This window comes from Molothrus ater, chromosome 3 (assembly GCF_012460135.2).
Source record: "Molothrus ater isolate BHLD 08-10-18 breed brown headed cowbird chromosome 3, BPBGC_Mater_1.1, whole genome shotgun sequence".
NCBI classification, from domain to species: Eukaryota; Metazoa; Chordata; class Aves; order Passeriformes; family Icteridae; genus Molothrus; species Molothrus ater.
The window spans coordinates 44,636,209-44,653,187 of NC_050480.2; the positions used below are offsets into that span (position 1 = coordinate 44,636,209).

At 38.7% G+C, this 16,979-nt stretch overlaps 1 protein-coding gene across 1 annotated transcript in view; it reads left to right on the forward strand.

Moving 5' to 3' along the window:
* Window positions 1-13,731, forward strand: part of ACTN2 (actinin alpha 2) — a 66,973-nt gene extending 53,242 nt beyond the window's left edge. The window contains exons 14-21 of the mRNA XM_036380841.2: window positions 396-536; window positions 687-869; window positions 1,265-1,399; window positions 1,884-2,063; window positions 2,429-2,575; window positions 10,007-10,072; window positions 10,961-11,119; window positions 12,431-13,731. Of these exons, the coding sequence (XP_036236734.1) occupies window positions 396-536; window positions 687-869; window positions 1,265-1,399; window positions 1,884-2,063; window positions 2,429-2,575; window positions 10,007-10,072; window positions 10,961-11,119; window positions 12,431-12,589 (1,170 nt within the window). The 3' untranslated portion in view covers window positions 12,590-13,731. The remainder of the gene's footprint in view (window positions 1-395; window positions 537-686; window positions 870-1,264; window positions 1,400-1,883; window positions 2,064-2,428; window positions 2,576-10,006; window positions 10,073-10,960; window positions 11,120-12,430) is intronic.
* The last annotated feature ends 3,248 nt before the right edge of the window (window positions 13,732-16,979 follow it).

Genomic DNA, 16,979 nt, shown 5'->3' on the forward strand with positions numbered 1-16,979 from the left:
TCACACACATAAATGCCAAGGCGAGAAATGTGTAATTCTTCCTTTTTGTACTTAAAAGAAATTGGCAAATCAAAATCAGCAGATTTTAATTCATTTGCAGATAGATCCCAATAACAAAAATACTTAATATATATGCATATTAAAATACTTAAAATATTAGTATTATACTTCACAAGCATACACCCACTCCTTTTAATGTGTTGGATATGAGAGTACTACTGCAATTAGTCCAATTGCCTCAAGTGGGAATCCTTCAAGTGGGTGGTGAAATCAGTCAATGCAATCAAATGCATTTCAAAAAATGAGGCATGACTTGGTTTCTGGGTGGGTATGTGGTATGTGGAGCTAGATTTTGCCCTAATAACAAAAGAATGCACTTTTCCCAACCCGTACAGAGGACAGAGAAACTGCTTGAAACAATTGATCAGCTTCACCTGGAGTTTGCCAAAAGAGCTGCTCCTTTCAACAACTGGATGGAAGGTGCTATGGAAGACCTACAGGACATGTTTATTGTTCATAGCATAGAGGAAATTCAGGTAATTGTATTATTTCCTGCATCTACACCCAGAAGCCAGATGTTTGAGAGAGAGCCTGAAAGAGGAGCTGTGCTTATTTACAGCAGATCTTCCAGATGCTGGAAGAAATGTTAGAGTTTTCATGCTTTCCCTCTCTGTTTCCGATTTTAGAGTTTAATCTCTGCACACGATCAATTTAAAGCTACTTTGCCAGAGGCAGATGGTGAACGACAGGCCATACTGTCAATCCAGAATGAAGTTGAAAAAGTCATCCAGAGTTACAGCATGAGAATAAGTGCAACCAATCCTTACAGCACTGTTACAGTCGAAGAGATTCGTAGCAAGTGGGAAAAGGTAATGTATGCTAAATTGCTAAATACAGAAAGGACATTGTAGCACATTATTCCGCTTGAGAATTACTGAGAATATTCAGAGAACTTTACAATACATCTCTAAATTATTCTAGATCATCAGATGCCAGAATGAATTTCTACAGTACCTTATGCTCTCCCTTATGCTTGCCCAGCTCACTTCACAATATCACTTGCTCCTGTCATGCAATATTACCTATGTCCTCTTTGTCTTTCTGCCAGGACAAGAGAGGCATGTGTTGAGGCTGGTGCCTGGCTAGGAGTGCTGTTAAAATACAGGAAATGATTGCATTCTTTCTCTGTAGACTTACTTGTTCTATTTGTTTTTAAACTATTGAATTGCGCCTACTCACCTTTAGTGCCCTCCCACTGTAACAGGTGAAGCAGCTGGTGCCTCAGAGGGATCAATCCTTGCAGGAGGAATTAGCCCGCCAGCATGCCAACGAGCGCCTGCGCCGCCAGTTTGCTGCTCAGGCCAATGTCATCGGGCCATGGATCCAGACCAAGATGGAGGTGAGTGCCAGACCCTCATGCTGAAGCTAATGAACAAAGTGATTTTTAATTTTTTCATCTTTATATACAGGGCAACAGCGAAGTCAATGACAGTTCGCCAGCTGTTTGAGCCTAAACTATTTAGCACCTGTTAAAGTTATTCTTAAAACTTTGTGGAACTTTGTACAAGTGGTACCTTAATGGTAGACCAAGAGATTCAGCTTTGAAAAATCAATCACTAACCAATTACTGTTTAGCTTCTGCTTTTTGTAGAAAAGATACCAGGTTCACTGGGGTCTCAACACTAATTCCAGATATAAATCTGACACGTTTCTTTTGAAATGTGTTTTCTACAGTAAAGTTTCTCATCTCCACTGTATGAAGGTGTTAGTACTGTTGCTTTTTAGTATAAAATACGACATATTTATGTGAACATTGGTCAATTAGCACAGCTGAAGCTTAAATTTTGTGGGACTGGGGGGGTGTCTTTTTTTTCTTCTGACAGGAAATTGCCCGCAGTTCTATTGAAATGACAGGGCCTTTGGAGGACCAGATGAATCAGCTGAAGCAATATGAGCACAATATAATTAATTATAAACACAATATTGACAAACTGGAAGGAGATCATCAGCTTATTCAAGAAGCCCTGGTGTTTGACAACAAGCACACCAACTATACCATGGAGGTAGCCATTTACTCCCTTTTCTATTTATTAGTTCTTTTGGTCCTCATGTGCTGTGTAACTACCTTCCCTGATTTAAAGGGACTGCCACAGCAGAGGGAATTTGGCAGGCTTTCTGACAGTCTCATAAGACTTGTTTTATTTTCATTTATTTTCATGTTTTAGTGAAGGAGTACCCATTTAGAAACCAGTTTCGTATTTTTCTGAAGGCCATTTATATTTTTAGAGATCGTTGGTCCTAATAGAGAGTTAGTGGTATGGAAAAAGTATCACATAAATATTTAGAGCTGATTTATTTCTTATTGTACATTTTACACTCTTAAAAGAATATATTTGCTTCTGTAATAACTCAGAATTTTCTCTCATAGCACATCCGTGTTGGATGGGAGCTCCTGCTTACCACCATTGCTCGAACTATCAATGAGGTTGAGACTCAGATCCTCACAAGAGATGCCAAGGGTATCACCCAGGAACAGATGAATGACTTCAGAGCATCATTCAATCACTTTGACAGGGTACAGTACTCCTGCTTTTTCTCAACTAGCAATATTTATTCTTCCCAAAAGCGAGTTTCTTGGCATTCCAAACATAAGCCTTTTAAAAAACCTTCAAATGAGCTAGCAATGGGCTCTTTTTAAAAGAGAAAAAAAGATCAGTTAAGAAAGAATTTATAAAGTCATGGGATGGCTTGGGTTGGAAGGGGCTTCAAAGATCATCTAGTTCCACTCTCCCCACCTTGGGCAGGGGTACCATCCACTAGATCATGTTGCCCAGGGCTCCCCACAGCCCAGTAGCATTGTGCAAATAAATTAAATTTTGCTTTTTAAGTGTAATGCAGAGTTATAGCTCTGCTAATATGATTTAGTATTTGTTCAAATAATAAGCAGAACTGCATAAATTCATGTGTTTTGGAAAATAACATGACTCTTTTATTTTAAGACTGTACAGCATGTTCTAAGTACTTGCTGTTGTTTCTATCTCATTAAATTTAGCTGTAATCTATATCACAGAGGTTTTTTTCCCCTTTGAATCACAACTTGTGTCCCTAGAAATTTATTTGTAGGGAATATAGTTGGGACACTTACAGCTGTCCAGGAATATCTTTTATTTTTCTGGCTGTATGTGGGAAATAAGAGGCTGTTCCTTTTTTTAGTTTTCTAAATATGGATGAATAAAAAAGTAGGAAGGAAAATTGTGCTGTGAAGAAACTTAACTCACTTCTGTGAGTTATGCAGTATTTATGGACAGGGTGTTATAAAGGTAACTATTAATATACACAATAGCAAAATATATGCAGATGGGGATCTGACATTTGCAGTTGGAGAACAATCTGAACATGAATTAGTTCTGATGGCCTCTGTGCTCACATGAACCCACCTTTAAAACCAAGTTCACAGTTCAAATACTGAAAACATATAATGCAGCACCAGTCTGTCAAGTCAGTCCTTCAAATAATTTCAGGGTAGAGCAAAATGCCACTTCCTTTTCACCTGCATCCTGTTGGTCCAGCTCAATTCAAATTGGTTGCCCATACATGCACTTTCATTTGATATGCAATGGATGCTGATAGTCAGTTTACTAAGCCTTCTTTAGAATACACCTAACTATTTAAGAAGAAGACCAGAATTATCAAACCTCTGCTTGCTGAAGAAACATACAAGCACAGGGAAATGTAGCTACACAGAACTAGGAATAGATTCTATGGAAAAATCTTAATGTGATTCTAGTACAGCATAATTCTTTTTTGTATTTTCTAAGAAAGCAGAATATAACATCACAAAAGTAGAGATAGTTTTCCTGGGGTGGAAGGAAGTAGCATACCAAATGGCTTTCCCAATGCACGGGAGCAAATAATTGAGCAATTAGAGCTATTAAAAGCAGACAAAGTACCAGGCCTGGATAAATTACATGCCTGTACTTGAGAGACTTCTCTAAGGGAAACCAAGGTGTTTGCACAAAGATTTGACAGTTCCCTAAAGATAAGGAGGCAAAGTGACTGAATCCAAGTCTATTTTATGCTGGATGGGCATTTCTAGCATCCCTGTACCTTTGTAGCTCATAGGTGAGTTCTCTGTCCCGCTTGCAGCAAGGCTTGCTCTGTGGCAGAGGAAATATCACAGTCAGCTCTTGGTGCCTCAGGCTGCTTGAAGGGAGAAGCTAAATCCTACACCAACCAGCCCTACTGTCATGGATTTTCAGGCTTTGCAGATGTAGTAAGACACTGAAATACGAAAGCATAACACAGAGCAAGCCTTAGGAAAGGCTGTATGACCTGAAAGAAGGCGGTTGTGTCACACAGCTGCTAGCACACTGGAGATGGGCTACAACAATAATGAGTAACACAAAATAGCTGCCCAGCTCTTAGATTCTTACGTGTTCCTGACTGTCTCTTTCCTCAGGCTATAATGGGTCAAGGCTTTAGGCTGTGTCCCTTTTGTCCTGGCTCCTGTTGCAGGAAGCCTGAATGGCCAGGTCAGAAGCAGAAGGTGACAGATGTTTTATCTGTCATACATCCTCATCTGTTTCTGTGGCCTCAACAACCTGGGCCTGGTCTGCAAGCTTAGCTGTAGACCCTGCCTTTCCCCATGACAGATATAATCCAATGGCTCAAAAAGAGAGGTCTGGAAGGATCACATAAGGAAAGCACCATTTTACAAATGCCCTCTTTAGTATACCCCATCCCTCAGAATCGAACAAGGGAAACTGGTCTAGGTGGACGTTTGCACTGACAGAGTGTAACAATTATTTTCTCAGTAGCATAATGCAATTTAAAGAAAGGAAGAAGATAAGATCTAAAATGACTCAACCGTCAAGCCAGGCTTTTTGCTGGGAACAGATAGTAGAAACACTGATAAAAGAGAAGTTTATAAGGATTAAATTACACTGTTATTTAATGGACAGATGCAACTCAATCTACACTGGCGAGAAGGAGGCTTTGAACAAATATGCTGGAGAAAGACAGGCTTGTTTTTCATTTTTCTATCTTTCCTGTGTCCTTGCACATTTGAATATTTAGTGTTGGCGAATGAAGGCAATTCAGTGTGCTTCAGAGTTACTTCAGTGTACATAAAATAATGAAGACTTTATATTTGTTCATCTTTAGAAAAAGAAGGCAGTAATGGATTATATTATGGTTTTGATTTCCTTAAATAGAAATGAAGATAAAACTGGATTATCTGAACATAAGCACTAGCATGAAAAATACTGTCTCTTCATGTCAGATGGAATTAACAATATATGTACAAATTTTGTGGCACTTAGCAGCATTTCTGAATGCTTGATATAGTTTAAAATACATTTGAAGGATTGGGTTGCTGTTCACCATGATGAATAGCCAGAAAGGATCCCAAAAATTAATACTGTCACTGACAAGGAGGCTTTAAATATCTAAGTACAACAGAATAATTTATGCATGGTATAGCTCTGATTTGTGTGGCATTTCTCACATTTAAGACATTTCTTAATGTCTGACAGTGTGTGTTGAGGACGTCAGCAAAGTACTAATATGCAATTCCTTTCCCCATTTTAAAGTATGTATTTTGGTACACATAAATCTAAAAACTCTTTTTAGGGTGCTTCTAGAAACAACTTCCTTTACTTGTGAATCTGAAAAAGGAACCCCTGTCTTCCTCCCTGAGAAGAATATATTAAAAAAAAATTCTCACAGTGCATGTGAGAATTACAAGGGCAGGAAGAGTCACGCTTCTCTCAGTGCATCCCCAGCAGAGATGTGCTGGCACAGAGAGCTTTACAAGTCATCCTTGAAAAGGCAAGTGGCAAACAGGCTCTCTCCCCTGGCTCATGGGGGCGTGAGCCCTCTTGGCTCTTGTGTTCCCAGCAGGCATGTACACATGCTGGCGCCCCAGGAGTTATTCCTGAGGGTGCTGATGCTTACACTTGCTTACCCCTGCTGCCCCACTCCTTGCTAGAAATTGTGCCTGAAGGCACAGTCTAGTTGTAGTTATAAATATAAATCTTTAGCATTGCTGCTATATTTCCTTCCTTAATGTGACTGCATGGAGAAAAAAGAGAAAGTGGGACACAATGTCTGAATCACAGAAGCGGTTTAGAAGTGTTCAAAATGGTGCATAGCTGAATAATGGTATGCAGCCAAATCAGGATACCACACAGATAGGTTGTCAGTCACTGGTTTTGACATTTCTTTATGCAGGGATGCCTTTTTCAGATTAAGTATATTTAGTAAATTCTAAATAAGATTGCAAAGTACGTGATGAAATACCTGCAGCTGCTCTCCCTGTACTATTTTAACGGCTGCTAATACATTCTACTATTGATTTTTCTGCAAACTCCAGATTTCAAGTAGGAGCTCTGCATGCAGAAAAATAGCGTCATGCCACCCTATATTTTGCTAACAGAAAAACAACAGCTCTCTATTAAAGGAATCATATGTTTAGGCTTATGCAGGTCGATTAGCATTCAGGAAAATTAAGGACATATTTAAGAATGGATTAGTTTGACTCAGAAGTTCACTTGTTTTATAAGGTCACATATAAATCACAAGAAGAAGGGAAAAGATTTCTGGGGACTAATAATGAAACATGAAGGAGATTTTAGTGTTTTTCTTTGTATTGGAAGGAAAATATAAACAAGGCAAAGTTATTTATATTTGTTAAAAGATTAATTTCAGCTCCTAATGTTGGTCTGCAAACAATAAAAGTAAATGTCAAGAACCATTTCCAATTGAGAAAGCCTCCACATGGGCTTGATCTATGCTTTAATTGCAAAATGCCATTGAATTCCATGAAACTCTGATATACTTCAAAGATGCTTTTTTTAGGCAACATATGATGAAGATTTGAAAATTTCACTACAAGAATGTGAAAACCTGCTATAGCACTTGGCACTACTACTTGGACCCTCACTGGGGAGTCCCACTTAACCATATGATTGCTCTGAGCTGCAGCACAACCACTGCACTTCTCTCCTAAAGAAAATGGTATCTTGGAGCATGTGCCAGCCCCTCACTCCCATCTGCCCTTCACTGCCTCAGCTCCTGCTGCTGTGTGTGCCTGGCTGGGCAGCTCCTGCACACACTGCCCACCCACCCACCCTCTGTGGATGGGGTGGTAGCTGGTGATCCTCCACCAACACCGACTAGAGGAGATGGTGGGGTAGGATTTGGCTCTTAGCTCTCATTTCTGTATGATTTTGTTTGCAGTCACACAGAAGTATCTTCAGCTTTAGAAATGAGGTAAAATGAATAACTTCACCCCTGGTGGGACCTGCCATAGCCTGTCTCCAGGACAGCTTTTGCAAGTTTCAAACCAGCCTAGATTAACATTTTGAGAATGATAAAATAAGCCAATTTGAATGCTTTATAGCATCATCATAGCTTTATAGGAATCATCATATAAAATAGAAATATTAAAGGCTAGAAACTACTGTGATTATGGCTCTTAACTAAATGCTGCTCCAGATTTGTAACTTTGCTTTTTTCCTCTTCATTGACTTCCCACTGTTAGTTTTCATCTTTCTTTTATGGGGGTGGTGGATGTTGATGCAGAGGGAGTCAATAACAGCATGATATTTTAAAAATGCATGGTGTTATTAACTTACTAAAGCACCACTTCATCCTATTAGTATATTAAATAAGCCCAGTGCATTTGTTAAACTCTTATAATTTTACCTATGCATAGCTATATAGAAATGTTCAAAAATAAATTATTCATCTAGCAGGCAAGTATGTAGCAGACAGAAAACCTTGGATCTTCTCCAAACTATCTGTAAAATCAATAAGGGTAATAATTTTTCATCTTGGAATATCTCCTTAATTGGATTTATGTTAACTCACTCTAAAGTACCCCTCTGATAGGACACATTTTGTAAGAACAGAAAGAAAAAGACAAGCCAGTCTGTTTTAAAGAAGTTAGTGGGACTTTCTTCACCTGCAAAGTAGAAAAATATATTGGTTCAGAACCATGCTCCAGTTTGATGTGGTTTTACTAGGAACCATTTAACCTGGAATTCAATGCATGTTTAAAGTCAGTTTTAAAAGCAAAACCTGACTATATATATTGTTAAAGAAGACTGATAACTGAAAATAAGTTGTCAATTATAAATTTATTTTGTATTTGTCTCCTTTGAGATATGCATATTATATTAAGTAGTATTACCAGATCAAGAATGAAGTAACAGTAATTGAGTGGGGAAACCATGTTTTGCCCGGGTTCAGTGATTTTTTTTATTGCATCTCACATACACTGAATCACAGAATCACAGAATTACTGGGTTGGAAGAGACCTTCAAGATCATCGAGTCCAACCCATTCCCTGACACCTCAACTAAACCATGGCACTGAGTGTCACATCCAGTCTTTTTTTAAACATATCCAGGGATGGTGACTCCACCTCCTTTCCGGGCAGACCATTCCAGTACTTCCAGTACACTGCATGACAACAGAAAAGGAAGGAAGCAAATGGAAGTTCATAGAATGCAATCTGCCTTGTCAGCAAAGGTATTTTTAAAAAAAGATGGAAGGAATCAGAGTTTTAACTCTGTAGTTGAAGTGAGGACCCTCTTCTACTAAGAAAAAGTCTAAAGAATGAAACTGCAAAAACTGCACACTTTTTAGGTAATTCATTGCATATGTTGACATTACATTTCCATGAAATTCTGGAAGAATGTAATTTTTAATTTGTGAATGGAAGGTTCTTTACTAACCATCTAACCTGATCTGTGACTTTTCTTTCCTTTCCCCTTCCCAAATGCATGGCCTGTGATGGGATGGTAGGACGAATCTGACAATCTACAGTCTGATGAATTTAAAGCCTGCCTCATCAGTCTAGGACAGGTTGGAAATGACTTGCAGGTAGAGGAAACTAAAATAATTCTATTTTCAGATGTAACAATAGCCAAAAAGTTTGCATGTTTAAACTCCAGTCTGTTGGTCATAATGCTTTGAAAAGATCCTGCCTCTGGGAAGACAACTGGTTTAGATGGACTGTCAGCATCACTTTGAGCTATATTTTTTTCATTTTTCAAAGATTCTTCAGTTTGTTTGTTTTACTTAGTTTGAGGTATTTTATTTGGACACTACTAGATGACTAGGAGAGCTCTTATGCTTGTTGCATTCAGACTTTTGTCAATCTTCCTTCCCTCAGGCTCAATACAAGTTCTCTTACGCTCTCTCCTAATACAGGATGACGCAATTCTCTCCAAGCCACTGCAATCTATCACAGCACAGAAGAAAGATTTATTTACCTTCTTACTCTCATGCCATTTTGTGTTTACTCAGCCTCAAGTCTAGAATGTTGCAGATATGTTATTGCCTGGAAAATGAGCAACCTCATTTCATACTAGGTCTTCAACTGATCTCCTTCTAAGTCTTGCAGGTCTCATCCTTTAAGCCATTATGCACATCTCTGCTGTATTCAGGGTCTTGACAGCCTGCAGTCAGAGAGAAAATCTCTGTACTTATTTCCCATGTATCAGCAGACTGCTCTCATAATGTATTTACTTTGGCCTTGGAATGAAGTATTTCATTTTTTTCACTGTAGTTTTGGCTGCTAGGGATTCCACGCAGAACATTTCAAAGATATTTCATATCAGGAAGGCAGCTTGAACATCTACTGAGTTTGACTAATTTAGTAACAAATTTTTCTCCTCGCTCTTCTCTTTGTCTTCTCTGGTTGTGTTCTCTGTATTCTTGTCCCATTCATCTCCTCCCTTATCTCTCCCCTGACCTTTCCTGATGTTACTTTTTTTGTGGTGAAAATGTCTCTTTCCTGTGTGTAATATGTTAGTTACTTCTTCCTCTTTTTTTAAAACTGATGATGGTTCTTGTGACCTGATCGGGCAACATCAATGAATACTGTTCATGCACTGGATCCAATATGCCAATGGTCCAAACTCATCATCTCTCTGGAAATTACCTTGGATTCTTCAAACCCTCCCTTCTATATTCCTTACATTGTTTTGGTCGATAGAGGAAGAATGGATTGATGGACCACGATGATTTCAGAGCTTGCTTAATTTCAATGGGTTATGATTTGGTACGAGCTTTAAGAAAAAATCTCAGCTGATTCTGCTTGCAGCTAAAATGTTAACCACAGCAATACTAAAGCTTATCTAAATAGAGAGGATACTAATGTCATTCACACTAGACAATACTTTCTTTGCTTTTTCTTTATTTTCAAATGGTTAAAAGGGAAGTTAAAAGTAAAACAAGACACTTGAAAACCATATTCTATGGTGCACTGCATTGCTCTTTGAATTAATGAAACTTTAAAAATTGAAATTTACAGTTATTAAACTGATGTTTTTGTAAATTTATCCTTTTCTACCTGCATGACGAAGAATGAGTTTGATACTGTTTAATTTTTATAAACTTGCCTTGGGGGTTACATTTTCCTTGCTTCAATTATTTGTTCTAAAAATTTCCTCTGACATTCACCTTTTTTATGGAAAAGAAAGAGATTATCCTTAGTTAAGCTGTCCTGTATTTGGCATGAAATTTTCAGAATTGTTTCCCTTCTTAGTTCTGTGGGTCTGTGACTACCCTGCTTGTTGGGCTATTGTTTCACTTCCCTGCATGATGCCTAAATTACAATGGCTTTAGGATGAGATGGAAAATGAAGTGTTAAGTTAGAACAAGCTAAACTGGTACTGTGGGAGGGAGAGAATATGGTGACATTTAATTGAAAGGTACATATTATGTATTCAGGACAAAGGATACACCTTCCAAAAGCACAGTCCTTTTTACAGAAGCGGGGTGGGCATTTAAGGTGCAGATTTAATTGGCTCTGATTGTTGATGTTCCCAAGTCAGGAAGATGCTTTATAAGCTCTATAGCCAGTGGTTCTGACTGGCTCATGAGAGGCTTGGGCTGCTGGAGATCAGTATTATGGTGACCATTTTCTTTGTTTTGGATTTTGTGAAAGGGTGAAGCTGAGTTTGCCCGGATCATGTCTCTGGTTGACCCCAATGGGCAAGGAACTGTCACTTTCCAGTCCTTCATTGACTTCATGACCAGAGAAACGGCAGACACCGACACGGCTGAGCAAGTGATAGCTTCCTTCAGAATCCTGGCTTCAGATAAGGTCAGTCACCATGCTGCTGCTGCAAGGATTCAATTGCTCTCCTGTTTAGCCCTTCTTGTTACAAGCCTTTTAGTAATAGTGAAGCTTTGTTTGCAGTTTGTCAGACTTCAGGGAAAGCATGTGCATTTTCTTCTTGTTTGGAACCAAGGCTCTTACCTGAAATAGGTGCAGAATAGAAGGCTTGGTCTTTGTATCCTCATATCATAAAGAGCCAACATAATCTTAGACAAGACTTAAATGGTTGATCTGTATATTCTACATCAGGTTATTTCCACACTACAGCTTTGACTAGTGGGGAACTTGTTCTGCCTTCCATGCTGTTGTCTGGATGTTTCAATGCAGTTTTGCCCTCTGGAACATAGCCTAGATCAGGTGCACAAGGCTAACCCTGATTGTGAGCCATGTTGTGACTGGACAGCTCACTCAACAGGATGATGCAATGTGGTGTATCCACATCCTAGAAGGAGCAGCAGGAGGAAGCCTCCTGTAGTTACTGGGTTTGTAGAGAAAGCTCCTGAATTTGGCATACTTTCATCCCCACTGCCAGATGCACTTGTGACTGAGTGGTGTTTGAAGATGTAAGGGAGTATAATGGCAACACAAGAGCTTCTGGAGGAGTCAGGGCCATAAACAATTCTGCCACAAAACCAATCCTCTGCTGTGGAGAAAGGAGAGATCACAGCAGTACAGGTCTATTTGCCCAGGCTCACTCTATTGATTTTCTCATTCCAGCTGCTTGTATTGATTTTGTGATTTCAGTTAATGTGGATCACATTTTAAATTCCAGACATGTTCTCAGTAGCAATTCATGTGGAAGATGGTCTCAGGAAAAAGTGGTTTAATTAGATTGCTATTTTAAGCAATGTCAAGTCTGTTAACAGAGGGTATCCTTCATGTCATAAATGCATGCCATTAAGAAAAATAATGCATCTTTCTTTACACATATATTAGAACCTTGAAACTAAGAGGAACTACCTGCATCTGTCCTGTCACTGCAGAAGGGGCAGTAGTGCACTGCAGAGATACTGACTATCTAGGAATAAGCTGTATCTGTAGCAGTCTGCCCATGGCTGCACAGTGCTTGGTAGCTAACATATGCAGTCACATATCCTGACACTGCATTTTGACCTAATCAGTTTGTTGGTGGAATTGCCCCCTTCAACTCATAATTTGTGATGGAATTTACAGAGGAAAATATTTGCTCTCAGAAAAATAGGCAAGATGCCCAAATCTATTAGTTACAGAAAATAAATATATTTTGTGATTTTGAAGAACAAGTACTGAATTTGTCAATCGTTTTCCCCCTCCCAGCCTTATATCCTGGCAGATGAGTTGCGTCGAGAGCTGCCTCCTGAGCAGGCTCAGTACTGCATCAAGAGAATGCCACCGTACACTGGCCCAGGCTCCGTTCCTGGGGCTCTGGATTACACCTCTTTTTCATCGGCACTGTATGGAGAGAGCGACCTCTGAGTCAGTAACTGGCTGTATTCATGGTAGACACTAAAAATACCCACCTTATTGCCCAGATTGCTTCTCAAAAGCTTTGACAAGCTGATTTAAAAACAAATTTTACAAATACAGTAGGTACCGTCAGTGTAAAGTGCTAGTAACTGATGTAACCGGTGTATATTAAAGTGTGCAGCACGCTAGATACCTGCCTTGTTGGTTTTAGGTTGTCCGTCCTATGCAATGCTAGAAAATCTATTAAAAAATTGAAAGATATTAATTTTGGAAATATACATTCAGAAAACAGAATGTAAAACCTTAAAACGTTGAAACTCACAAAATATTTCTCCATTTTCAAAATGTTTCAATGCCATATGCGCTTCTTTTTATGATGTTCAGAAAACTGTTAGAAGTCATGCTTTTTTTCTTTCATAGAGCAATATTACTTTCCTCTTATGATTTCTGATTTTGTATGCTTCTATTGGTGGAATTTAATAAAATACTAAAATGCAGATTTTCAGGGAAGAAATATAACAACCACATAAACTACTTAATTGCAAAAAGAATCCAGAATGCTATGCTTTTGTCTCAAAGAGTTGTAATATAAGGGGGAAAAGCTGATTAAAGTGCATTTTTAGAGCTCTGTAAGCAGTTCTTTTCTTTTAGGCCTTTAACTTTTACAGCTGAGGGAATACAACTTTTATAATCAGAAAAGCTAATTTCATGTGAACTGTTTTGTTATGAAACCCTCATTCTTGTCTATGTTGGACAGTCTTTGTTTCTCAGTATAAAAATGCATTATTATATGTATTAGTGGGCAACATTCATCTCTATCCTGCATAAAGCAAACTCCCATCTGAGCAAATGTAGTATGGTTGTCTTGCAGCTTTAACTGTTCAGCGCTCAGAATTCACTTTGTCTTGAGTTCTGCTGCGTCGCAGGCAGTTCTGTCTGTACCCTGCTCCTGTGCGCGAGACGTTTACTGGTTTTTTCCATCTTGAGAAATGACAGAGAATAAAAGCAGTAATTTTTTTACTTGAATCCTACTGACACTGAGGAAATGCAATGTAATCAAACAAAACCATTTACAAATGGTGAAGCAAGCTGTGCAGCCCAGTGCTATTAAAGCAATGATGTGCCTATTAAATAAAGTCTGCTTTTCAAAACCTTATGAGACTCTGTCGTTGGCAATTAACCTAGTGGCTCCCTCTATGAACTGGAAACATCTCTGAACATCAAAGGAGTTTTCAGATGCAAAAAGTTCAAAATCTGTCACACATTTCAATACATTGTGTCTGCGTGAACAACAGTCTGTGTGCTGGAGGTATAGGTCTGTTTTCATGAAGAGAGATGGAGCTCAGGATGAGTTGGAGACCTTCCATTTAGGTCACCTGAGCACAGATGTCCCTAACTTGTTAGACTCCAAGCTTAGATTGATTTCAGTGGGACAGAGGCACTACTGCTTTTGAGGACATTGGCCTTAACTTTTCTGTATGTCACTTTTTCCTCATGTGCAAAAAAAGCAGATGTTAAGTATGCAACGGTGCTTTTTCTGGCCATTGTTTGGAAATTTATGGATGGCAAGCATTAAAATTCTGTGTGTGATTTCAATCCTAAAACAGGCACCCTGCAGGTTAAGGTGGGTGGAGTGGGAGCATTTTAAAACAATCCCAGAGGAGACAGACAATGACCAAATACCTCTTCCTTCTCCCTTGTGTACAAAGGCCAGCAGAGGACTTGCTAGGGCTAGGATCTCATCTCCTACAGTGCACGTGGAGCCTTGCACACAGCCAGAAGCTGCTACTGCCACTGCTGATAAGGACATGGTGCAGTGCCATCTCCTTCTGTGATCACAGTGCCTGTACAAACTAAGTCAGGAAGCTCTGCCTTAAAGCAAAGCCATCTCCAGCTAAATGACGGCTGGTCAAGCTGAATCCTATTAAAAAATAAATCTATCTATCTCTCATTGTCACGGTTTAATGCAACTGGAAGAACAAAACTTCTGAAAAGTGTGGCACAAAAGCAAAATGTCAGTGCTACAGGCAGGATTATGCAAAAAAAATTGGCACAAAGTTTATATCTTACACCTCTCTCAGGTTCATGTTCTCTATCCACTATTTTTTATATTGTGATATTACTCCTGTTTCTGATAGTATGGATGGGACTTCTAAGCTCCTTTAGCTGCGTTCTGTTGATCAAAGCATGTGAGGGATAATGTTATCAGAAGCAAGAGAAAAACTTGAAAAGTAATTTTTCCAATCTTATATCAGGTTTCTAATTTCTAAAGCAGAATGAACAGAACCAGTGGCTGAGAACTGCAGGGATTAATTATCCATTCACACTTGCCTAAAAATGTTATACCATAATTATTACTTTAACATGACTTTTGTGTAAAATGACGATGTGTCATAAAATGTTTCTCCCAGGACCAATATAAGTAAACTGCGTTATTTTACCCTAGAGAGGGTACTCCTCAAGGTCCTTTAAAATGTTCTGTGATCATGTTCAGGGACTGTGGGTTTTACAGAGAGATTTTCTTTTCCTCTAAGGCTCTGTTTTTAGTAGGTGGCATTTGTATATTTCTGCAGGAGTCATCTTTCCACTGGGAATCCACACAGCAATGTTTTCTGTCCACATAATTCTGGCAGCAAACTAGTTTTACTATGAAAAAAGTACAGTAGTTGAGTCAGGGGTAATAAATGTGTCAATCACAGGGGCCAAATCAAGGTTCAGTAGCTGGAGGTATAGCATTATTTTGATGAACATGTGAATGAAGATTGTAGAATAAATTACAGTCCACAAAAGTTGGTAAGGTTTTAAGTTGCTTAAATGACTGTAATACAGATGTCTTCTGTGACTTTACATGAATACAGCAGTTCTTTGAAAAATCTCCTGCCAAGATAATTTTGATTTCATTGTAATAATTTTCAGACACTGATTTTTAAAAGGTGCTGATACAGGTAGAAATCTGCTGTCAGCTCTATGCTACCTTCACACCTCCCTTCTTTGTACACAGTTTCCATCACTGTTTTTTTATCCACTGACCACAAAAGGCTTGGGACAGAGCCATTCCTAGAGGCTTGTATTTTCATCAGAACATCCTGTTGTTCAGTTTCTGAATTCTTGGAGATCATATTCTTTTATTCAGGTTGTTCATGGTGTCTGTAAAGGTTTTCCCAGACACAAGTGGTCTCACTGAAGGAGGAATATAGCTCCTGTTAGCAGCTGGATTTGGATGGTAAGCAGTTTCCTTTCTTGATTGAAATAGCTTGTAGTTGAGACTAATTCTGTAAAGAAGCAATAGTTTGATCATCATTAGTAAATGAACATGCTATCCTCACTGTAATGATATCAATATTTTTGGTAGGCTTCTACAAATAGTTCCAGTAATATTTAATGAGAAAATAATATCTATTCATTACCTGTGCCACTCTTCCCCAAGTCTCATGGTTAACAACTGGTGCACTTACTTGCTTGTGCATAAGTCTACCTTCTGCTTGTGTTCACAGGGTATTTTCTTTGGGAGCCACTTCAGCAGCATTAAGCCTGGACTACAGACAGTTGTTAGCATGTTCTGGTGAGATTCTACTTGTTTTAGATCAAATATTTTTATATAGGAAAACTGACTGTTCTAAGCTGGATTTTATTTCACATCTTTTTAAAATGTGTAATTCCTTTCTAATTTTAACCCAAGGTGTGGGCTGCCACCACAAAGGACAAGTCTATCTCTGCTTTTTCCATGATCCCATTAATTTATAAATAGAACAGTTCCCTGGTCTGGTTACCATGCTGGCTGGGAATACATATCTAGAGTGCTTAGAACTGTAGATTATCCCCTGGAGCAGCAGCCTGTATTTACATTACCTTAAAGTGATTGTATAACGGTGGAATTAGGGACCTAGCCACCTACTTTCACTGAAAGTCCTTTATAATTCCCAACAAAAGAACATTTATGTTCAGACAACAAACCTTGAGCCAGTACTAGGAGTGCCAGTCGTTCCCCTCATTAATTAGGGCAGCTATATTAAACAATAAGCCAAGTCTTTTCCACATATGAGCTTGACTAGGATTTCATATTCTAATCTTTGAAAGAAATTCCTCTGCTAATTTGCTAGGTTTTGGGAAATTGCATTAGCATTTGTAATACTGCTTTTCACAAATTTGTTTATCAGCATATTGCTTTAATTACTTGGAAATCAAGTATGTTGGATGAATGTCCTGAGACAAAAATGTCCTGAGGCTATTTTAACACCCATCCATCCCTTATCTACTTGCACCTGGCTGTTTTGTTTCAAAACCTGGCTGTTTTATTTGGCCCCAACACATGGAAACTTTCTTCCTTTCAGGATTCCTTTTAATGCTTTGAGTGGAAAATGACCTTGAGCACTGTCCTTGGGAGGAGTGGTTGTCCTGT